The 25,025-nt window shown below is 43.8% G+C and overlaps 1 protein-coding gene across 1 annotated transcript in view; it reads left to right on the top strand.

The window, feature by feature from the left end:
- BRMS1L (BRMS1 like transcriptional repressor) overlaps positions 1-25,025 on the top strand; it is a 41,722-nt gene that overhangs the window by 5,065 nt on the left and 11,632 nt on the right. The window contains exons 2-4 of the mRNA XM_040969126.1: positions 1,266-1,356; positions 7,388-7,515; positions 9,050-9,129. Of these exons, the coding sequence (XP_040825060.1) occupies positions 1,266-1,356; positions 7,388-7,515; positions 9,050-9,129 (299 nt within the window). The remainder of the gene's footprint in view (positions 1-1,265; positions 1,357-7,387; positions 7,516-9,049; positions 9,130-25,025) is intronic.

The following is a 25,025-nucleotide window of genomic DNA, read 5'->3' as shown; positions in this document are numbered from 1 at the left end:
TCGTTAATGGCGTTTGCTCAGGAAGTTTGCCCCTTGTCTGCCTGGTTCTCAGTGCCCAGCAGTGAGCTGGGGAGAGCGAGCCACGGGAGCTCAGGGGCATGGTGTGACGGGAGTGTCTGGCTGGTAGGCTGGCACGAGAGCAGCTCTGCAGCAGTTCCACAAGTGGTTTGGGGCTATGTTCACTTCTTTTTTTTTTTTTTTTAAGATTTATTTATTTCTATTGGAATTATTTATTTTCTTATTTCAATATACAGAGAAGAGGAGACAGAGAGGAAGATCTTCCATCCAATGGTTCACTCCCCAAGTGACCATAATGGCCAGAGCTGAGCTGATCTGAAACCAGGAGCCAGGAGCCTCTTATAGGCCTCCCACAAGGGTGCAGGGTCCCAAAACTTTGGGCCGTCCTCGACTGCTTTCCCAGACTGCAAGCAGGGAGCTGGGTGGGAAGTGGAGATTCCGGGATTAGAACTGGTGCCCATATGGGATCCCAGTGCATTCAAAGCGAGGACTTTAGCCACCAGGCAACTGTGCCTGGCCCAAGCTCTTTGTTCACTTTTATTTATTTTTATTTTTTTTAAGATTTATTTATTTATTAGAAAGTCAGATATACAGAGAGGAGAAGAGACAGAGAGGAAGATCTACTGTCCGATGATTCACTCCCCAAGTGAGCGCAATGGTCGATGCTATGCCGATCCAAATCCAGGATCCAGGAACTTCTTCTGGGCCTCCCATGCTGGTGCAGGGTCCCAAGGCTTTGGGCTGTCCTCCACTGCTTTCCCAGGCCACAAGCAGGGAGCTGGATGGGAAGTGGAGCTGCTGCTGGGATTAGAACCGATGCCCATATGGGATCCTGGCGCGTTCAAGGCGAGGACTTTAGCCACTAGGCCACGTAGCTGAGCCCTTTGTTCACTTTTAAAGGGCATGTTTTGATGTTAAGGTCTGGTGAATTGATGGTAAGCAAACCTAAAGTGGGTTGATTATACAAACTTATAACATTTCAAAAGGCTGTTGATAAGCTCTATCTATGAAATAATCAAGCTAGAACTTCATTAATCAATGCGAGCTTTGAAAGTCCAAAAGATAGCTATAGTTTTATCTGCGTTTCAGATTAATTCTATAGTGGAAATTGTTTTGGTGAAATATTTATCCTTGGAAGACTTAGGCTAGGCCTTGGTGCTAGATTTTTCTCCATTTGAATGCACATTCAGATGTATTTGAAACTTAAAAATTAATTTTATCCTGGATATTTCTCTTTTTATTCATAGAAATGGACGATGAAGACTGTGAAAGAAGAAGAATGGAATGTTTAGATGAAATGTCCAATCTTGAAAAACAATTTACCGATCTCAAAGATCAGTAAGTAGTGACTGTCCCATGAGCAGTGGCGTCAGGGCGGTCACAGTCAGGCTCCCATGTCCCCTCTGCGTGGTGTGGGGCTGCCCGACACAAGAGGCTTCAGCTCGTACTGTGTGCTGAAGACTTCATGCCTAAACTCAGGATTTGGAGATGGGCTCGCTGAGAGGGCAAGACGCAAAAAGAATTCATAAACTAAAATGCTTTCCTCGGATTACTGCATCCTTTCTTGTTATATACTTTATTCTTTTCTTAAATAATTTGACAAAGATGTATTTTTGAAATTTGCAAATAAGAGACTGTTTCCCAGAGATTCTGGCAGAGTAATTTTGTTTGTTATATACCTGATAGTATGGCATGACGTGTGTTTTTTAAAAAATAATTCCATGATTTTTATTATTTTTAGAATTATTTATTCTTATTGGAAAGGCAGATTCACAGAGAGAAGGAGATGCAGAGAGAAACATCTTCCATTTCCTGGTTCACTCCCCAAGTGACTGCAATGGCCAGAATTGAGCTGATCTGAAGCCAGGAACCAGGAGCTTCTTCTGAGTCTCCCACATTGGGTGCAGGGTCCCAAGGCTTTGGGCCGTCCTCAACTTTTTTCCCAGGCCACAGGCAGGGAGCTGGATGGGAAGTGGAGCTGCCGGGATGTTAACTGGTGTCCATATGATATCCTGGCATGTGCAAGGCGAGTATTCTAGCCAGTTGACTACCACCCAGATCCTACATATTTTTTTTTTTTTAAAGATTTATTTTTATTATTTTTTATTGGAAAGGCGGATATACAGAGAGGAGATACAGAGAGGAAGATCTTCCATCCGATGCTTCACTCCCCAAGTGAGCTCAACGGCCGATACTATGCCGATCCAAAGCCAGGAGCCTCTTCCGGGTCTCCCACACGGGTGCAGGGTCCCAAAGCTTTGGGCCGTCCTCGACTGCTTTCCCGGGCCACAGGCAGGGAGCTGGAAGGGAAGCGGGGCTGCCGGGATTAGAACCGGCGCCCATATAGGATCCCGGGCGTGCAAGGCGAGGACTTAACCACTTGCGCCACTGCGCCGGGCCCATACATATTTTTTTTGTATATTATTTATTTTGATTATTACAGCAATTCTGCCAGGTTGGAAGATAATTTTATCTTCGTTTTACCTGTGAGAAAATTGATCCCTAGGGAGGTTAATGGATTTGCCCATAGTTGATCAGAAGTGACCTGTAAGCCAAACTTCTTGCCTCCTAAAGCTATTGTGTTGCTTCCACGAAGGCTCATTACTCTGGAGGAAATGTGTTGGAATAGAAAGAGTCCAGGCTTTCTTGACTGAGTATTAGAAATAATAATAATAGCTTCCTTAGCATCTAACATGAGGCCTAATGGACAGTCTACATAATACTTACCTATTCGTCTGGCGTTAGCTAAGTGCCCATTGGATACTGGTTTTGTCTCCTCTCCTAAAATGCCGGCAATCTAATGGGAGATGGCAATGCGAGTATGAATTCCAATGACACGAGATAATGTAGATAAATTTAACTGCCAAGCAACATCTTACAGGAGCGTTTTCACTTTGGGACTTAATGGCATGATCATGGAGCATAGACCAAAGAGAAGCTTCTGGAGTTATAGACATCTTACACAAGGCAGGCTTGTAACAACTGTATACATGGCTAATCATTTTGCTGTTTATTGTTCTATAACCCTAGGCAGACCAAGGTAATGCTTTGTATTTGGAATTCCCACCACATGACTCTGGCGTTAACTTTTATTGATATTCTATGTTAACGTCCAAATATGTGTCATGCTAGCTCAGATTAGCAAGGGCACTTCAGAGCTTCACGGAGGAGTGGGAGTTTCGTTTTGCAGTTGGTTTGGACTGTCCCTTATTGAGTACTGGCTGCGTTCTGAATGCCAGCTTTTTGCTAGTGCTCGCCCTCGGAGGCAGAGGTGATGGCTCGTGCCCGCGGATCCCTGCTGCCCTATGGGGGAGGTGGGGGTGGAGTTCTCAGCTGCGGCCTGGTTTGGGGCCATTGCAGACATGTGGCAAAGGAGTGGGAGATGGGAGTTCTCCATCCGTCAGTTGGCCGGCCTGCTTTTCTCTCTGCCTCTCAAAAAAAAAAAAAGTAAATAAAGTAAATAAAGGAAAATGGAATTAAAAAGATAAATTTCTTTCAGTGAAAATATTTTTTTTTAAATTTATGGGTTGGGAAGAGTTTATGGGATTTCATAATATGAATTCTGAATTTATAATATGAAAAAACTGCGTGAATATCAATTATTTTTCTCATAAATGAACTTTTTTTTTTTTTAAAAGATTTATTTTTTTATTATTTTTTCATTGGAAAGGCGGATATACAGAGAGGAGAGACAGAGAGGAAGATCTTCCGTCCGATGGTTCACTCCCCAAGTGAGCGCAACGGGCCGATACTATGCCGATCCGAAGCCAGGAGCCTCTTCTGGGCATCCCACGCGGGTGCAGGTTCCCAAAGCTTTGGGCCGTCCTCGACTGCTTTCCCGGGCCACAGGCAGGGAGCTGGAAGGGAAGCAGGGCTGCCGGGATTAGAACCGGCGCCCATATGGGATCCTGGGCGTGCAAGGCGAGGACCTTTTAACCACTTGCGCCACCGCGCCGGGCCCAATGAACTTTTTTTTAAAGCTTTATTTTTTATTCTTATTGCAAAGTCAGAAATTCAGTGAGGAGAGACAGAGAGGAAGATCTTCCGTCTGATGGTTCACTCCCCAAGTGACAACAATGGCTGGAACTGTACCAGTCTGAAGCCAGAAGCCTGGAGCCACCTCCAAGTCTCCCACTTAGGTGCAGGGTCCCAAGACTTTGGGCCTTCATCGACAGTTTTCCCAGGCCACAAGCAGGGAGCTGGATAGGAAGCAGGGCCGCTGGGCCCGGCGCGGTGGCGCAAGTGGTTAAAGGTCCTCGCCTTGCACGCCCGGGATCCCATATGGGCGCCGGTTCTAATCCCGGCAGCCCCGCTTCCCTTCCAGCTCCCTGCCTGTGGCCTGGGAAAGCAGTCGAGGACGGCCCAAAGCTTTGGGAACCTGCACCCGCGTGGGAGACCCGGAAGAGGCTCCTGGCTTCGGATCGGCATAGTATCGGCCCGTTGCGCTCACTTGGGGAGTGAATCATCGGACGGAAGACCTTCCTCTCTGTCTCTCCTCTCTGTATATCCGCCTTTCCAATGAAAAAATAATAAAAATAAATCTTTAAAAAAAAAAAAAAAAGGAAGCAGGGCCGCTGGGCATCCATATGGGATCCCAGTGCATGTAAGGCTAGGTTTTTAGCTGCTAGGCTACTGCGCTGGGCCCAGAAATGGGCTTTTAAGTCCACGTTTCCGTGAACCCTTTGAAGTACCTACATATAAGCAATGAAAAATAATCCAAAGTTTTAAATTTTACCTTTGGAAAACATGGTATAGTTTTCTTATTCTAAAGCTTTAGAATTTTGGGCCAGGCGCAGTGGCGCAAGTGGTTAAGGTCCTCGCCTTGCACACCTGGGATCCCATATGGGTGCCGGTTCTAATCCCGGCAGCCCTGCTTCCCATCCGGCTCCCTGCCTGTGGCCTGAAAAGCAGTTGAGGACGGCCCAAAGTTTTGGGACCCTGCACCCGCATGGGAGACCCAGAAGAGGCTCCTGGCTTTGGATCGGCATAGCATCGACCGTTGCACTCACTTGGGGAGTGAAGCATTGGACGGAAGATCTTCCTCTCTGTCTCTCTTCTCTGTATACCTGCCTTTCCAGTAAAAATAAAATAAATCTTAAAAAAAAAGAGATTTAGAATTTCAAATTAAAATTAGTGTAGTCCCCCCACGGGACCCATTGTTTGCACAGTATGCACAGTTCATTTAGGATCATTTTGAAAGAGAGATGGCATATGTAAAGTTTTGTGTTTTAGCACGTCAGGTGTGAATAAATACACTTAATAAATACGAAGATACAGTTAATTAAGATTTACTTACTTGACTTTATGGTGTGGGGGTGCTGTAACTGGCTGGTCTTTGGGCCTCAGCCCATTTGTGCCAGGCTGCTCCACTACCTTTATTGTTTGTTGTCCTGGCTCACTGCCACGGTCAGCCAGCTCTCCCCACCGACTTCCTCCATCTACAAGTACGCAAGGTGGATTCGTGACTGTTATTTAGTAAGGCACTTTCTCAAGGAATTGACTTCTAGATATAGGTTTAAAATATGAATCTTTGTACTGGGTTTAAATTCTCCCTCTTTTCCACTCGCTGCGTTGTTATTTTCTGTTGTACTCTGCATCTCTGGGAAACTGTCTCAAACCCTCTTTAGAAGAGGTTAGACCGAAATAGTAGTAACAGTTGTCCTGGTTCTCCTTGTTTAGCACCACAGGGCACAGTAGCACTCCCTTCATAAGACAGAAAAGCCACCAGCTGCAGTTTCTAGTGGTGGAAGGTGAGTTCTTCCACCCCCTTCCAAAGGTGGAGGGATTCTACTGTTCAGATTTCCATTCGTTTGAATATTCAGCATGCACCACTCGTTAATTGAGCAGCTACAGTATGAATAGCATGGTGATTGCTGTGGGACACTCGTGATCCTTGTCTTTGAATTTGTACTGGAATTGCAGGATTATAAAAATTAAATTGAATTTGAAGAATCTATTCTTTTAAAAGGTTAATTATTGAAAACTTAATTCGTACCTCATTTTCATTCAAGATACTAATTTATAAATTCAGGATAACTTTTCAGTATCTTTGTAAATATTTGATGTTTTTCAGACATTGTTCTCCGGTATGTTGTCTGGTATTTTTTTCTTAAAGTGATCATACAGTGAATAAGTAATGTACTTTTCTGACTTCATGTATTTGTTTATAAATTTTATCTTGAATTAAAAAAATATCTAACTCAGTCTAGATATTGTATTTCTTTGGCAGTTAATTCAGATAATTTTACCCCTTTTTCCTACAATAAAAATATTTATCGCATTAATGCTTAAACCTGCTTTGCCCCCTAAATCATCAAATCTCGTATGCTAATTACAGTAATCATTTATTTGTATTGACTTTCTTAATTGCGTTAGTGGGTATTTGCAAGAGAGAAGAGCAACATTTAGTATGAAAGGTAGTTGCTGTAATGTTTTTGGAAGCCTGATGCTAGTTACACTAACCTCTGCAAGCATAAGCAGTGGTTGCTTGGGGAGCTACTCCAAATCACTTCTGACAATTTATAGGATTGTTTAAAATTGTTAATTTGGTTTGAACTTCTTAGGACGTTCTCAAAATGCCAGAAAGAACCAGGATTAGAAATATCTTTTCATAAATATTCAATGTAATTGTCTTCATATTAGAAAGAGATAGTTCTGCAAGGTGATGGTCAAAAATAAACACAGGGTTGTCTGATTAATTCTGTCTTTTGTAGTGAAACCATGGTACTCTATTGGCAGAAAGGACTTATCAGTGGACTTATAAGTGGGGGTGATAGAGTAACTCCCAGTTTTTCGTTTCCTTCTCCATTGATGAGCTCATTTGGTCACTGCCTCTTCATTTGCAGTCACAATGAACTGGCTTAGCCGGGCCGCAGCTTCTGGAGCTGTTGGCTTTACTGTAAGCATTCAGCTTCCTCTTTGTTCTTCAAAACGTTCAGTAGGCTGAATTTTGTCATACGAATGCCTTTATAAGAAGAATAGAAAAAAGTCACAGAATCAGTTGTTTTGACAACTAAGAAGTCCATATCTAAACAATTACAAATGGTTTCCTTTTAACCTCAATGTTTAAATGACCTTTTCTTTTAAAATTGATTCATTGTTCTACAGTTAAAAAACAAAAAACAAAAATTGAGAGTGCCATAAAGTAGTTATTTCAGCTGTGTATTTGGTATTACGAATAAACCATTTATGAGAGATACTGATAAAAAGGGTGTGGATATCTATTTTGTGATTTTACATAAGATCAAAGCAAAAATACATTTGGTAGGTTACTAGACTATTATGATATGAGGAATAAATAACATGAAAATGGCATATTGTTGGCCTTTGTTGGAATTTTTAAATTAACATTCATTTTTGCTTTGTTAAGACTTTATAAAGAGCGATTAAGTCAGGTGGATGCAAAACTACAAGAAGTCATAGCTGGGAAAGCACCAGAGTATTTGGAACCACTGGCAACTCTACAAGAAAATATGCAAATTCGTACAAAGGTGGCAGGTAGGAAAGTGAAACATCTTTTCCATACGGTAGAATGTAAACTCTTGAGTAGCTTTAAAAGGTGTTTGTCCAGTCAGTGCTTGTAACGGATGGAATTACAGGAGTCTGTTCACACAGATGCTGCAATTCCACCGTCATTCCGCATTTATTGCCTTTTGCTCTTCTTTGCTTCTGTGCAGGATTAACAGAATAACGACCCTAAAGTTTACAGTATTTATGTCCTGTCCTAGTTAAATTCCCTATTAGTAAGTTAAGGTTTAAGTACTATTGGCATTTTTCTTTGTAAGAGTAGTAAGATGTTTTTCAAAAAGCAATGGAAACCTTAAAATGTTTGGTCAGGAAATTACAGTACACAGTATTAACCCTCAGCTGGAAAATTAATTTGGTACTTATTTATTTCTATATTTGATTATTCATTTATGACTGCATAAATGAAGATATAATATATTTGTATGGATAAACTTCAGTTTTCTGTTTATTAACTGGGATCTAGCCTCCCTGTCCAGGCATTCTTAATCATATATCTATGTGAAGAAGACTGAAGGTTTTCTGTGATTAAACTAAAATCTGAACTTTAATTGGTGGAAATGCTGATTTTTTTTTTTTCTTTGATTCTTACGGTTTTGGTAAGTAACACCTAAGCATTGCTGACAAGTTCTTTCTGGTACCTAACCTGCTGTCTTTGCATGCAAACTTACACTCTTAAGAGTGTGCCTAATTTACTCTAATGTTCTTTTAGATTAAATGAATGATAGGAACTATCACCCAAATCAATGATTTTTTTTTTTTCAAAATTAGACCTCTCACTTTTTGATTTTGCAGAGAATAGTGTATGAATGCATTGCAAAGGCGTAGTTCTGGATGTCTCCACCAGTTTTCCTGTGCAAAGAGATCATTAAATTTCTAGGCCGATTATGGCATAGAGTTTAGTATACACCTCTAGGACTCTTCTTGCCACTTTGTGGTGGCATGGTGCCTTGCTAGGCTGCCGGGTTTATACTATTATCTTGTTATGTTGAAGTTCAGTGCTGTTGCTGAAGGTAAAGCTCTGTGCAGATTATCCCAGATACCTTGGTGCATTTACTTCTGTTGGCAGCTTTGGACTCTGAAAATAAAAAAAATCATTTGAAAATAATGGTTTTAGTGAAATGTAGTATCTAGCTGTCACCTGGGCGTAGATGGTTAATGAAACCCGAGTTTATTGTCTATATCTATGATGGGAAATCTGAGAGATTGTTTTTCACAGGAAAAGAATTTTACTTTCACTGCATCGTTGCCTTTCAAACATTTGGAATTGTTTTTGGTAACAAGAATAAAGAGCAAGTAAAAATTAATAATGTTTCTTTATAGTTTTTAAACTTCTATTTTTCTTTGAAATGTATTTTAAGTGCACCTTTTTTGTTGTTAATTTGTGGAGGTGGAATTAGAATTTCTTCTTGAGTCATCCCACATGGTGAGGACACAGTTCCTTCAGGGAAATGGTTTGGCAGCGCCTTATTGCTCCCTTAATTGGAATCACTGTGTTTGGTTGCAGGAATCTATAGAGAGCTCTGCTTAGAATCAGTAAAGAACAAATATGAATGTGAAATTCAAGCTTCTCGCCAGCATTGTGAGGTACTGTTTTTTCACTTAATCTTCAAGCTGTTTGATCCCCAAGCATTTGCTAAAATAAGTAAAACAAACTGAAGTAATAACTTTAGTTCATTGTTAATGTTTGTGTTTTAACCAAAGCACAAATAAAATACAATGGCACTGGAAGCTGTGTTTGCAGATAGGGCACACAAAAAAAGACCATGGAAAAGAGCTGAGATAACTTTAGGAATGTTGTAGTTGTTACTTTGAAAAGAGTTTGGAATGATTATGCCATCTGGCACCTCTGAATATATTAGCGTAGTTAGAATCGCCTAGAAGTTTAGACTTAAAAATGGAATACGCAGTGGTGCAGTTAGAATGTTAGGAGATGGAAATGATCCCTGTCTCTGCATGTGCTGAGTTAGAATTCTTGATTTACAGAAAGAGATGGGTATCGTTTCTACATGTTCTGTTTGAGTGTCCTTTAAAAATGTGCTGCTTTTCAGAAAACCTAGACAACGTCCTAAATATGCTGGTGAGACCAAGAGGGAACACTGTATATGATTCCCATTGACTATTTTTTGAGTTTGAGGACTTTGGTGCTTACTCTAGAGATTAGCCAGAAATGATGTTGGAGTTCTCTTTCCACCCTTTGAAGCGGCACTTGAGGTGTTGTGTCGGATTAGAGGAGCAGGCTGCCTTCTTGTGCGATTGGGTATGCTCTTCATCCTTGCATGGCAATCAGCAGTGCCTCAGTCTGACAACACCTCTGTGGAATGTTCTCTGAGATGGGGGATCCTGTTGGTCTAAAGCGCTTATGGGACTCAAGAAGCCTGTTCTTGGCCAGGCTCTGCTTCCTGGCCCGCCTTGAGCCCCGTTCACGTGCAGCCACCTGATCCGGATTGTTCCCAGTCCTGGTTCTCAAACAGTTAGGTGGGTGCGCTGGCCTGGATGGAGAGACCTTCCAGGCAACCTGCCATGCCCACAGCCAGCCCCGGCTCTTACCCATTTCATTTATTACACAAATACTAAAAAGGGGTAGTGTAAAAGTGATGGTGCTTGGCTACAGCTTTGTTTACTAGCCACTTGGATATTCTTTCCAAAGAAGTACTTGTTTTTATCTTTTGCTTTCATGTTAGGCTCTTTATCTTTTCCTTGTTGGCTGCAGAGATTCTTTGTATGTGTTCTGAGTACAGACGCTTCACTCGTTATATGCTTTTCAACTATTTTTTACCTAGGTGTGAATGTTTTCACAATTTTTGATTACTTAATGCACACAAATTTTACTTTTTGCTAAATTTTGAAAGTGGGCCGTGGAGAACAAATGCATGCCCCTGTCTGCTGGTTTACTTCCCAGAAGCCCAAGGTCTAGGGCTGAGCCTGCCACAGCCAGGAGCTGGGAACCTGAGCCAGATCCCCCAGGTGGGTGACAGAGATGCAAGCACTTGAGCTGCCATCACCTGTTGTGCCTCCTAGAGAGTGTAGTGATGTGAAGTTGGAATTGAGAGCAGAGCTGGGACTTGAACCCAGGTACCGTGGGCTGTTAGTATTCCAAGCACCGTTTTAACTCCTTGGCCAAATGGCAGCCCCAACTTTTATTATTATTATCTTTTTAAAAAATTATTTTATTTTAATAATCTTTACATAGTTGATTAGGGCACAAAGGGTCAAGGACTACAGGAAAGTGAATAAGACCATTGTTTCCACATTAATATTATTATTATTTTTTTTCTGTATTCGGAGAAAGGGGAGAGTTAAGGGGAAAAGCCCCACTCAGCCTCCTACCCATCCCAGGTCCCCAATGTGGGGCATGTTCCAAGGGTCCTGCTCATGCAGTTTTGATAGTTCATCAGTTCTAAATTGCTGCCAATCTTGCTGTTCCAAGCACGATGAAATCTCTTCAGAATCCACTGGTTGACATTGTCTCTTCATGGTTGGCGTTCCAAGATCAGCAGTTCAGTTGGAGGGATTCCCAAAGAAACTTTGTCTGAGGCTATCCCAGACCTGATTCGTATGTGTGCTTGCCAGTACTGGGTCCAGCACAGTCCGTCGCTGGTGGTTGCAATTGCTGGGTCAATTCTGTTTCCAGACCTGTCTTCCACATGAACCAGTGGCTGTTGCAATCCATCCTGATCCTGCCCTCTTCACACTTGGCCCTCATGCACTCCAGTGGGAGCTGCAGCCTAGTTGGGGCGACTCCCTATAACCCCCACCAGGACTGCCTCCTGTCCTGGTTCCCATGCATGCCAGTATGTACTGCAGACTTGTTCAGTCTGTCCCACATCCCATTTAGCTCTTGTACTTGTCAATGGGCATTGAAGCCTAGTTCAACCCAACCAACCTACTATCCAGCCCACACACATACTGGCAGGTGCCTTTCTGTCTAGCCACCCTTGTCCCAGTCCTGGTTTTTGTGTTCTGCAGTGGGAGTGGTAACCCAACAGGGAGGTGCCCACTATTTCTCTACTAGGCTACTCCCACTCCTGGATAATGCACTCTCCAGGTGGTTCTGGGGTTTAACTTGACAGAATTAGTGCCCAGTGCCAGACCCTGCCAGCTGATGCTGTGGCAAAGCCCAACCAATCCTCACCCACTCTAATTTATGCTTACACCAATAGGAACAGTCAGCCCAGCCTGGCTTTTCCCTGATGTCGCTCATATGAGGCCCACAGTTGTTGTAGCCCTATCCAGTCTGGTCTGCCCCCATCCCAACTCACGCTCTCCAGTGGGAATGGCTGTACAGCAGGGGACCTCTCACATTCCCCCTACCGGCTTTGCCCCCTCCCTCCCTGGTTCTCATGTGTACTGGTTGGGCATTGCGGCCAAGTCTGGTATGGTCCACCTCACCTTGGCATTTGCCAGTGGGTGTTGTAATCTGGCCCGGCCTGGCTTGGCCCACCCCCAATTCCAGCTGATGCTGGTTAGGGTTATAGCCTAGCCAGCCCAGCCCAGCCCAGCAGGCACCCAATCCCAGCCATAATGTGCAATGGTATGTGCTGTGACTGAAACTGGTCTGACCCTCACTCTGTTCTGGTGCTCAGATTCAGCAGCGGGTGATGTGGACTGGTTCAGCCTGGTCTGCTCCCAACCTATGCCAAATATTTGCCGGTGGGTTTTGTTCTCTGGGTTGCTCCCTGTCGTGGTTCTTGTGGTCACCTGCAGGAACTGTGTCCTGACAGAGGAGTTTCCCAAGCTCTTCCATCATAATCTCTCCCTATGGCAGTTCTTATGCTTACCGGTGGGTCCATGAGCCAGCCCTACTTAGTCCACCTCTTGTCCTGACAGTAACAGTGGCCTTTCCTGACTGGCCTTCAACCCATTCTGGTTCTTACTATTGGATGTTTCAGCCCAGCCAAGGCTTGTCCATACTCAGACCATGTTCACCCAATAGGGGCAGAGATCTAACCTAGTCTGTCCTACATCTGCCTTGGTTCTCCAGAGCACCAGATGGTGCTGGAGTCTAGCCCGGCTAGGTGTGGACAGTCCCAGTTCACACTTGTGCCAAGGGATACTGCAACCATATCCAGACCAGAACGCAGCCCCACCCGGGTCCCTGCACTCACCAGTGGGAACCCCAACCCAGCAAGGGTGTCCTCTCTCATAGTTCCCCAGCTGGATCTATTCCCAGCCCTAGATTGCACACGTGCCAGTGGTTGCTGTGACCCAGTTGGCTTAGCCTTTTAGTCTCACTTGTCTCAGCCTTTGCCTTCAATGCTGTGTCCTAGTATCCCTGGCTCATGCAGACCAGTCGGTGTAAGACCTAGCTTGGCGTGAATTGTGCTCCATCCTGATTTCTGTTCTTCCTTGTGAGTTAAGGTTTGCTCAGCCCTGCCCTATCTGCTCCCTTCCAGTTGCAGCTCGGCCCACCCCACATCCTGTTCTAGGATGCACATTTTAGTGGTGCTGCCTTGACCTGCCCAGGCTGTTGTCAGTTCCTTCACCTGTGAGTGATGGCCGGTTCCTTGGTCACACCTAGTTCAGCCTGTTAACACCTCAATTCTTGAGCTAACCAGTGGGACTTGTGTTTCCACAGGGTTGGGTCCACACTTCCCCCACAGTATATATACCTGGACCTGGTTCTCTCATGTGCTAGTTAGTGTTTTGACCTTGCCAAGTGTGACCCTTTCCCTGTTCCACCACTCAGTCAGGTACTGGTACCTAGCCCTGCTAGACAGACCCCCAGCCATAGCTTTCGTGTAGACTCGTGTGTGCCAGTCAGTGATGCTCTATGCTAACAGCCCATCTCAGGACTTCCATGTGGACTGGTAAATCAGTCTGGCCCAAATACATCTTATGGACTCTCTGCTCCTAGCAATCAAGTCTCAGTCCCCATGCTTGCCAGCAAGTTCTGTGACCCTGTCACTGGAAGTCACTCAGGGTTAATCCCTCACCTACACTCACGTTGGCCCTATCCATGGATGTCCCTCGGCAACAACTACATACCGTGAAGAACCTAGAACTCGCTGCTGAGCAGCCAGCAGGCAGAACCTGTCGCCAAATATGAGCACTGGCTGCCTAAAGCCTAGGACTCTCACCGTGTGTGGCGACGGTGCCCAGGGGTCGAGTCCTGGGCGTTGGGTCCGACTTGGCTTGGGTACTCTCCACAAGAAAGTTGCCACTGCTGAGGAGGACTGCTGTCACCCCCCAGCCGCCAAGGTCAAATTCCATTATTATCTTATTTTAAAGATTTATTTATTTTTATTGGGAAGTCAGATTTACAGAGTGGAGAGACAGAGAGAAAAATCTTCCATCCACTGGTTCATTCCCCAAGTAGCTGCAACAGCTGGAGCTGAACTGATCTGAAGTCAGGAGCCAAGAGCTTCTTCTGGGTCTCCCGCCTGGGTGCAGGGTCTCAAGACTTTGGGCCGTCCTCAACTGCTTTCCCAGGCTACAAGCAGGGAGCTGAATGGAAAGTGGAGCAGCTGGGATATGAATTGGTGCCCATATGAAATCCTAATGCAAGCGAGGCTAGGATTTGACCACTAGGCAACTGTGCTGGGCCCAAGTTTTATTATTTATAAAGTGGCTGAATTTGTGGTCCTTATGATTTTTTTTTTTCCATTACAAAATCAGATATACAGAGAGGAGGAGAGACAGAGAGGAAGATCTTCTGTCCCTTGATTCACTCCCCAAGTGACTGCAATGACTGGTGCTGTGCTGATCCAGTGCTGTGCTGATCCAAAGCCGGGAACCAGGAACCTTTTCCATGTCTCCCACACGGGTGCAGGATCCCAAGACCTTGGGCTGTCCTCAACTGCTTTCCCAGGCCACAAGCAGGAAGCTGGATGGGAAGTAGAGCTGCCAGGATTAGAACCGGCATCCATATGGGATCCCGGCGCATTCAAGGCGAGGACTTTAGCTTCTAGGCCGCGCTGCCGGGCCCGATCCTTCTCATTTATGCTTTCTTAGTCTTCTTAGTTCAAGAAAATACGTCTTTTTCTTTAAGGTTTCCTTTTAAACTGCTAAATTACTTATAATTGAATTTTGTGTGCATTATAAAGTGTAGTTCTGATTTGCTAGTGGGTGTTACAGCCTAGCCCAGCTTGGCCCACCACCTGACCTGGTCCTCATGTGAACCGGCATGTGTCAAAGCCTAGTTTGGTCTGTCCACGCCCACTCTGGCTCTCATGAGCACCCACAGGTGCTGGGGCCTAGCCCAGTCTGGCCTGCGCCCTAACCCAGCCCACAGGCATACTGGCAGATGCTACAGCCTTACTGCTCCCAGCTATGACTTTCAAGTTAACCAGTGGGAGCTGCAGCCCATCACGGGAGTTCTTAGCATTCTCCTACAAGGCACATTCCCAGCCTCAGAGCTTGTGTGTACTCGTGGTACTTCAGCCCAGCTGGCAATACCTACCTACAGTCTTAAAATAGAAACTTTTTGTGCTACTGCTTGGAAAAGTAACTTTGTGTGTTGTTATGTCTGGTAGACTTATATACCCCTTTACTTAATTCTAATAATTTGTGTACAGATTGATTGTCTTTGATTTTCCACACAGAAACCATGTCATTTGTGAAAAATGAGAATTTGTCGGGTGTTTTTGTTTTTGAAGATTTATTTATTTTTATTGGAAAGGCAGATTTATAGAGAGAAGCAGAGACAGAAAGATATGCCATTCGTTGGTTCACTCCCTAAATGACCACAACTGTTGGAGCTGAGCCTATTTGAAGCCAGGAGCAGAAGGTACAGCACTCACTCAGCTGCAGGTTCCCAGTGCTTTGGGCTGACCTCTTCTGCTTTCCTAGGCCACAAAGAGGGAGCTGGATGGGAAGTGGAATAGTTGGGACATGAACTGGTGCCCATATGGGATGCTGATGCTTGCAGACAGAGGGTTAGCCAATTGAGCCATTGTTTCATCCCCAAGAATTTACTTCCTCTGTTTTGATCTTCCTATTAATTTTGTCAGCAGTAATTTTAAAAATTATCATCATCATGTAAATATTATTATATAATCACTATAGTAGCATCATTATCATTAAGATATTTTATACTATAGTTTTATAATTATAATTATTATCATTTATATTATCATTTCCCTTACTCCTTCATCAAATCCTTTCACTCCCCCACAATTGAGTTCTCCTGTATAACTCTTCTAAACAGACATAAATACATCATTGCGGGCATGAACAATGGCAGAGTCCAGCATCCTATTGTCGAGATATAGTTAACAGTTCCATTGAGAGTCCATCTTTGATCTGGAAGTAGAGATGCATACTGCAGTGTATCCTCACATCTGGATATGATAATCACCATTACACAGTTACATACATTCCTTTAAACAAAAAGCCACAAAACAAAATCAACAACAGGAAGAAATGAAAAACTCCATGAAGTTAAATAACATGCTGCTGAATGACTAATGTGTCACTGAAGAAATGAAAAAAATCAAGAACTTTCTTAAAGAAAATGATTCTGTTGGGCCTGGTGCGGTGGCATAATGGCTAAAGTCCTCACCTTGAACATACCAGGATCCCATATGGGCACCAGTTCTAATACCGGCAGCTCCACATCCCATCCAGCTCCCTGCTTGTGGCCTGGGAAAGCAGTCGAGGACGGCCCAAGGTGTTGGGACCTTGCACCCGTGTGGGAGATGCGGAAGAGGTTCCTGGATCCTGGTTTCTGATCAGCACAGCACCGACCGTTGCGCTCACTTGGGGAGTGAACCAGTGGATAAAAGATTTTCCTTTGTGTCTCTCCTCCTCTCTGTATATCTGTCTTTCCAATAAAAATAAATAAATCTTCAAAAAAAAAAAAAAGAGAATGATGCTACTGTATGATCTATCATCAGAGAGGAGTTTAGTGAGGAAGAAAGTGTTTGAAGAGTTGAAACTAAAAACGAAAACATCAAAATTAATGAGAGATAGTTGCTGCTGATCCTTGTTGGTGATATGTGTCTCCTGTGGGCAACAAATAGATGTTTTTTGTTTTTTAAAGATTTATTTATTTTTATTGCAGAGTCAGCTATGCAGAGAGGAGTAGACACAGAAAGAGAGATCTTCTGTCCGATGGTTCACTCTCCAAGTGACCACAACGGCCAGTGCTGTGCCGATCCAAAGCAAGGAGCCAGAAACTTCTTCCATGTCTCCCACGTGGGTGCAGGGTCCCAAGGCTTTGGGCCGTCCTCGACTGCTTTCCCAGGCCACAGGCAGGGAGCTGGATGGGATGTGGAGCTGCTGGGATTAGGACTGGCTCCTATATGGGATCCTGGTGCGTGTAAGGCGAGGACTTTAGTTGCTAGGCTACCATGCCACGCCTCGGTTTTGTTTTTTTAATCCAGTCTACTAATCTATGAAACTTGATTGATGAATTTTAGCCATTTACATTCAGAATTAGTATAGACAGGTGGTAATTTGGTCCTGTTATTTTAGCAATGGGTTGTTAAATTAAGTTAGTCTTCTGTTGTTTTACTGAGATGTTCGGTTTTGTGGGTGTTATTCCTCTTCTCTGTCAAGAGAACATCTTGAAGTATCCTTGTAGGGCTGATTTGGAAGAGGCATGTTCTTTTAACTTTTCCTTACTGCGGGAAAATTTTATTTTCAAGTAAGGAAAGCTTTGTTGGGTGTGTTATTCTGGGCCTACAATTGTTTTGCTTTTAGATTCTGAAATATGTTGCTACATTCTCTTCTGACCTGTAGAGTTTCCTGTGAGAGGCCTTGTGTTAATTTAATCCATTTCTTTATGTGTCAACTGATTTTTTTTTCCACATGCATATTTAAGGATCTTTTTCACATGTTTGATTAAAGAGAGGTTGATTATCATGTGTCTTACTGAAGATTGCTTTTGGTCAACCCTGTCAGAAGTTCTGTGCCCCTCCTGGATGTTGCTTCCCAATTCTTTCTCCAGATCAGGAAACTTTTGCTTTTTTATTTTGTTACTATATTTTTAAATCAGCTTTTCCTTCTATACCTTCTGGAACTCCCATAACTTATATTTGGCCTTTTAATAATAGTATCTTTTGGGGCCTGGCATGGTGGCCTAGTGGCTGAAGTCCTCGCCTTGAATGTGCTGAGATCCCATATGAGCACTGGTTCTAATCCTGGCAGCTCCACTTCCCATCCAGCTCCCTGCCTGTGGCCTGGGAAAGCAGTCGAGGATGGCCCAAAGCCTTGGGACCCTGCACCCGTGTGGGAGTCATGGAAGAAATTTCTGGCTCCTTGCTTTGGATCAGCACAGCACTGGCCGTTGTGGTCACTTGGGGAGGAACCATCAGATGGAAGATCTTTCTTTCTGTGTCTCCTCCTCTCTGTATATCTGAGTGCGATAAAAATAAAATAAATCTTTAAAAAAAAATAGTGTCTTTTAATTCTTGTATACCGTTTTTAGCTTGACCTAGCTGTTGGTCCAGGTTTTTGATTGTTTCACCATTGTGACAGGAAATATCTTGTAATTCTGAGATTGTTTCATTTGCTTCCTTCTTTCTATTATGGAGACTTTCCATTGAATTTTTAATTTGCTCTGTTGCATCCTTCATTGCCAGTAATCCAGCTTGATTTTGTTTCAGTGTTACTATTTCTTGTGTGACACACTCCTTACATTCCTTAAATTGGTGTATGTGCTTCTCATTGTTGATAAGAAGCTTTGTAAAGAGTTTTCCGAATTGCGCGTCCCCCATTTTCTCAGTGTCTTGCTCAGTTAACTCTGAGGTTGGCATAAGGTTTTGCTCCTTTGCAGGGGAGTCTTTAGTAATATTCATTGTGCCTGTGTCTCTTTTTTTGCTCTTGGTCATTGCACTTCTGGTTAGCAGATCCTTCTTAGGGCAGTTTTCTAAGCTGTGTTACCCACAGGTCTACAATTGGATTTTATTTATTGCAGTTGGTTTTTGAATCTTTGTTTGTAGTCGCTTTTGCCCTTCAGCCCAACAAGTTCCAGGTCTGGGCTCTTATGTTAGACTTCTCCACCATCTCTGTAGCCCAAGCTTATTGCTTACCACTCTCCACCTCCTGTGATACATGCTTGTGGCTGTGCTGTTGTCTGTACAACCTTTCTCTCTCTTCAGGTTTGAGCAGTTTCCAGGATTAGGAAGACACCAAGTGTCCTAAATAGCTAGGTTGTTGGTGGTGCTGATCTTGCCAGAATCTGTTTGTCATTAGGTCTGAGGGCCACATGGACCTATTTTGAGTCATACAATGCTAAGGTTTGTATTATTTTCCTTGTGGAGAAGTGCAATGCACTGATCTCAGTGAATTTTCCCCAGGCTCAGCACATGTGCAGCTCACTGTTGTCCCTGCAGTCTCAAAGCCTTTGCCACACCATACAAAATGGCACCTGATGCCACTGCTGAAGTACTTGATCTGGCTGTAAGGTCTGAGGGCTACCCGGACCTATTTTGGATGGAACATGCATGATGCTACGTTGTTGCAGTTAATTGAGACAGAAATGAGTTCACTCCTAGCTCGGGGCATGTGCAATTCTGTCCCATAGCCTTGGACTTCCCACACAAAATGGTGTCAGATTCTGCTCTAGGGGGTGGGCTGGGCCCTGAAAACTACTCTGTTCCCACACTGCCTTTTTGGGATGCGCTGCTGTGTCTCTGCTCCTGGTCAAATCAAACAAACCTGCAGGATGGGCAATTCTTTGTCTGAGTTCACCTCTTAAGCTCCCGGTGAACTCCCCTTCTCACCTTGTGGCTGACAGAGTTCTGACAGTTCAAATTGCTGGTGGCTGAATGCCACTGGGTATCTGGTTACTGCAGCACTGTTGTGTCCGCCGCTTTCCTGTGTCTGTCAGTCTCCAGGTGCCCCGCTGCTGCTGGTCTGTACTCCCTGTTTCCTGGGATGTGTCCTCTCTGCTTCACTCTGGCTAACGCTTCTCTGTTTCAACATGTCATTATTGCATTCCGCCATCTTGAGTCTCTTGATCTTCCTTTTATTTCTTTTGCTTAACAGCACTGATGGGATTTCTATTACAACATGACGTCAAAGTGGTGAAAAAAATATCATTTTCATATTTTTTATCATAAAGGAATGCTTTTGATACTTTTTCATTAAATATGTTATTTTGTGTTTTAGAAAATCTATCAGGTTAAGGAAATTTCTTTTTATTTTGTTTTCTAAGAATTTTTGCATGAGTAGTTAGATTTTATAAAATTTCTGTCTATCTACTAAATTTGTGACAATTTTTGTTTTTTGGTATATTAATGCAGTAGCTTATGTCATTCACATATTATATATATATTCATATATATAATAAATATAGATTTATATATTAAATATATATTCATATATAGCTCCTGGAATGATTCATTTCTGTGTTGCCACAGTCAATTTTCTAATATTTTGTTGAGAAATTTGAGTTCTTTGTATACAAGTGAGATTTTTTTTTAAAGATGTATTTATTTTTATTTGAAAGGAATGTTTCCAGATTGAAGGAGAGACAGAGAGAGAGAAAAAGAGAAGTCTTTGATCTACTGGTTCACTCCCCAGCTGGTTGCAGTGGCCAGAGCTGAGCTGACCGATGCCAGGAGTGAGGAGCCTCTTCTAGGTCTCCCTTAGTTCAGGGGCCCTAGCCCCGGGACCATCCTCTGCTGCTTTCCCAGGTTATAAACAGAAAGCTGGATGGAAAGTGGAACAGCCTTGGCATGAACTGCATCCATTTGGATGCCAGCACCAGCAGGCACAGGATTAGCCTGGCCCCTGGCCGCTGGCTCCTGGCTCCCCTCCCTGGCTCCTGGCTCCCCTCCCGGCTTTGGCCTGCCTACACCCAGCTCTTGAGGCTACTAGGAGAATGAATCTAAGTGGAAGATCTCTCTCTCTTTGTCTCTATATCTCTGTAATTCTGCCTTTCAGATAAATTAGTCTTAAAAATTCCTTATCCCACTTCTAAAGTCTGCATGCCAAGCACTGTTATCTAAATCTTATGCTACTACTTCTGGAATTTAAACTCATATTTCTCAATATTTGATCAGTTTTAGATAGTATCTATTGGTTCCTATGATGAAACCTGAAAATGCCATGAGAGTTTTCCTCTGCATGTATTATTTTTGTTTTCTTGGTTATAAATACTGTTTACTGAGCCAAGGATTGGATTGTGCTTACGCCTCCCTTCTTGTATATTTTTTCTAACCTTGGAATGGATAATTGCTTCATTTGTTGTTACTTTTTCTCTGCGTTTATCTGTTCTTCTCAGACTCCAGCAGACCCTCGATGCCTCCTAATTCTATTCTTTTTTTTTTTTTTTTTGCTAAGGCAAACATGAACAGCTTTGTTGATTTTTCACAAGGTTTGACTGTTCAGCAAAATAAAAAGCATGTTACCAAATGTAATGAACTCATGCGGAGTCGCACACAATAAGCGTGAGACTGCTGATCAGTTTCCATCCCTGTGAGGATTAAAACCTGTCCAGTAAAGGTCAAAGCAGCTGCTCGTTTTAAAGTCAGTCATAAACAGTTCCAGGGACTTCTGGAGTGTTCTGAAAAGTTCCTCATATTTTTCTTTCTGTCAGTTCTGATGCATGTATCTTTATGTGTAGTGTAAAGCCTATAGTTAGGATTTATTTTATCATCAGGATATAGTTTAACTCCTTTTTCTGTTATTTATTATCTTTAAGTTCCCTGATGATTTGAAGAGTCATCTTAGTCATTTCCACATAACCAGATTGTGTTTCTATGTTTTAAATCCTATTATGTATGCTTTCCAGGACAATATATTTCAAAAAGAAAAAAAGCTTATAGCTTTTTAGTCTGTGTCACACTTTGATAATGCTAGGGTTTCGAAATCTCCCAGGACTCCAGGGCTGAAACAGGCTGGAAACTGAGAGGTACCTAGCTCGGGGAGGTATCAAGGAAAACTTTTTTTTTTTAGATTTATTTATTCATTTGAAAGGCAGTGTTACGGAGAGAATTAAGAATCAAAGAGATTTTCTGTCCACTGATTCACTTCATAGTTGTTGACTGCAACAGCTGGGACTGGACCAGCCTGAGGCCGGCAGCCAATGGCTTCCTCTGGGGTCTCCCACACGAGTGCAGGGGCCCAAGGACTTGGGTCATGTTCCAGTGCTTTCCCAGGCACATGTTATAGAAAGCTGGAGTGTAAGTAGGGTAGCCGGGACATGAAACATTGCTGAGATGAGATGCTTGCATCGGAGGCAGCACCTTAACCACTATACCACTATGCCTACCCTGGGAACTTGGTTCTGAACACAGATCAGTGTGAGATCTATCTGCACTGGACCCTTAGAGCCACTTTCCTGGGGGTCTGAGGTATGAAGCAGCATAGGTGGCAGCCCGGAAAAGGGCTTAGTGGACAGGTGCAGTCAGCCTTCGTCTGGAGGTTATGCAATAGTGAAATGCCTGCTTCCAAGTACTGTATGTACATAACTAAGTTACCTGTTAAACTCAGGCGCCAAGACAGGGAGTTTGGGCACCCCTTTCTTTTCCATCTAGCTGTGTTCTCTCTCTCTCTCTCTCTCTCTCTCTCTCTCTCTCTCCCCCGAGCAGATTTGACACAGAGAGAGGGCCTCCTATCTGTTGGTTCACTCCCCAAAAGACCACAGTGGCTAGAGCTGAATTGATCCGATACTGGGAGCCAGGAGGTTTCCTTGGGTCTCCCACCTGAGTACAGGCCAAAAGAAGAGAGCTGGACCGGAAGTGGAACAGTCTGAACATGAACAGGCACCCGCAGGGGGATTGGCGTTGAAGGGTGGAGTACTAGCTTGCTGTGCCACTGCTCCGGCCTCTGCAGCTGCTTTGAGTTCTTCCCTTCTCCTCAGGAGAGCCCTCTGCGGAATCTTGGAGGATGGCAAACAGGAAGAGAACCTTCTGAAAATGGGGAGGGAAGGAACAATGGGAACAGCCGCAAGGGCTTCTGTGTACTTTTTCTTTCTTTCTTTTTTAAGATTTATTTTTGTTGGAAAGGCAGATTTACAGAGAGAAGGGGATGTAGAGAGAAAGATCCTTCACCTGCAGGTTCACTCCCCACGTGACTGCAACTGCCGGAGCTGAGCCAATTGAAGCCAGAAACCAGGAACCAGGAACTTCTTTCGGGTCTTCCTCATGGGTGCAGGGTCCCAAAGGCTTTGGGTCATCCCTCACTGCTTTCCCAGTCCTCAAGCAGGGAGCTGGATGGGCAGTGGAACAACTGGGACATAAACCAGCGCTCATGTGGAATTCTGGCAGATGCAAGCGAGGACTTTAGCCACTAGGCTATAGTGCTGGACCCCACTTCTGTGTACTGTGAAGTACACCACTTTTATTGTCTTTAGAAAGAGACATTCAATGCTGGAAACATCTTGTACTCTCATGGCTTTTGTTTATTTTCTTAACTAGAATTACTGCATTTTTTGTAGAATTTCTGTTCGTTGTAGGGCAGATTTTGGATAGAAATGAAAGAATTTGCCAGGTAAGCTTTTATAGTCTTAAAAGCAAAATCTTTATCACCCAGCTCTGTGTGTGACGGCCGCAGTACGGTGTCTGGAGGGGCCTGTGCTCTCCTCTCTGCTATGTGATAGTTCTCAGTTCTTGTAGCAAAGTGTTGATAAGATTGGAGAGTTGTACACAACTTTATCATAAGCCGGGCTGGATCAGAGGAAGCCAGGAGAGAGAGCTGAAGAGTGAGATAAGTTTCCGTGTGACCGTGAGTTGTCTTCGTCTTCAGTTTTGCTTTCGCCTTAGGTCTTGTTTGCTCAGAGTGACAAAGCTGTCTGCTCCCTGTGCAGCGGACAGGAAGCTTCAGACATGCGGCCCAGGGAGTGGGCTTCATGGCTGATGAGGGGAGTGCTGCCTTTATGCACAGTGAATGGGGAAATGCAGTGCTGTCCCAACAGCCCCAAGTCCTTGCGAGAGCCAAGCATGTGGTGGGTGGGTTTGGGGTGTATCTTAGGGTTTTTATATGAAGGAACTCTTCATTTTATATTTTACATACACATTATGGCTTTCGAAATAAGGATTGCAGTGTGACATAAATAAAAATGATCTGTTACCTTGGTTTAAGCTGAGCTGCTCTCTGTGGCATTAGCATGCTGTGTGGGTGCCGGTTCGAGTCCCGGCTGCTCCATTTCCTATCCAGCTCCCTGCTGGATGGCCTGTCTGTGGTCTGGGAAAGCAACAGAGGATAACCCAAAGCCTTAGGACTCTGGCCTCATGTGGCCGACTCAGAAGCAGCTACTGGCTCCTGGCTTCAGATCAGCTCAGCTCTGGCCGTTGCGGCCATTTGGGGAGTGAACCAGCGATGAGAGATCTCTGTCTTTCTCTCCGTGCAACTCTGCCTTTCAAATAAAAATAAATTGAAAAATATAATTAAGAACAATGTAGAATTAGTAGATCTGGGTTCTTAGTCTGATCTGCCAATGAAACTGTTTTTTTAAAGATTTATTTTATTTTTATTGGAAAGGCGGATATACAGAGAGGAGAGACAGAAAGGAAGATCTTCCGTCTGATGATTCACTCCCCAAGTGAGTGCAACAGCCGATGCTATGCCGATCCGAAGCCAGGAGCCTCTTCCGGGTCTCCCACACGGGTGCAGGGTCCCAAAGCTTTGGGCCTTCCTCGACTGCTTTCCCAGGCCACAGGCAGGGAGCTGGAAGGGAAGCGGGGCTGCCGGGATTAGAACTGGCACCCATATGGGATCCCGGGTGTGCAAGGCGAGGACCTTAACCACTGCGCCATTGCGCCGGGCCCGAAACTTTTTTTTTTTTTTTTGAGTAAGTCATTTATTTATAGTTTTTGGTAAATTTGAATATATCTAATTTGCAATATAATTTTTACTATTATTGAATTACTTTCAGTGATTATAAAACTTATGCTTGAGTCTTTTGATAATGCTGGGTTATGTTAATATGACATTAGGATTGTATTAGGAGGGCCTGGTGGCCAGGCAGCTAAAGTCCTCGCCTTGAACGCACCAGAATCCCATATGGGCGCCGGTTCTAATCCCAGCAGCAGATCCACTTCCCATCCAGCTCCCTGCTTGTGCCCTGGGAAAGCAGTCGAGGACGGCCCAAAGTTTTGGGACCCTGAACCCGTGTGGGAGACCTGGAAGAAGTTCCTGGCTCCAGGCTTCAGCTCGGCATAGCATTGGCTGTTGCGGCCACTTGGGGAGTGAATCATCGGATGGAAGATCTTCCTCTCTGTCTCTCCTCCTCTCTGTATATCTGACTTTCCAATAAATAAATAAATCTTTAAAAAAAATCTCTTGTTTCTTTAAATAAAAAGATTGTATTAGGAATAAAGGCCTAGTTATTTTAATGATAAAATATAATCTAATTATATATATTGTAGGAGGACATTGTGACCCTAGAGGGTCAGCGAGCACAGGATTACAGTTGATTGGATAATATTTGCAGGAGAACAACAGAATGGCTATCTTTTGTATACCTGATTGGATATCATTTGTATGAGAACAGCTGAGTGGACCACATGTGAATGAGAATACTTGGTAGAATATACAAAACAAAAGGAGTTCCAAACAAGAGTATGGAAGCAGTTGATGGGTTTTGTTGC

Source organism: Ochotona curzoniae, unplaced genomic scaffold, assembly GCF_017591425.1.
Source record: "Ochotona curzoniae isolate NIBS_2020 unplaced genomic scaffold, NIBS_Ocur_1.0 scaffold_4701, whole genome shotgun sequence".
In the NCBI taxonomy this organism is placed as follows: domain Eukaryota; kingdom Metazoa; phylum Chordata; class Mammalia; order Lagomorpha; family Ochotonidae; genus Ochotona; species Ochotona curzoniae.
Note: the sequence above shows the minus strand (reverse complement) of the source record. Positions and strands in the feature narration are given on the sequence as shown.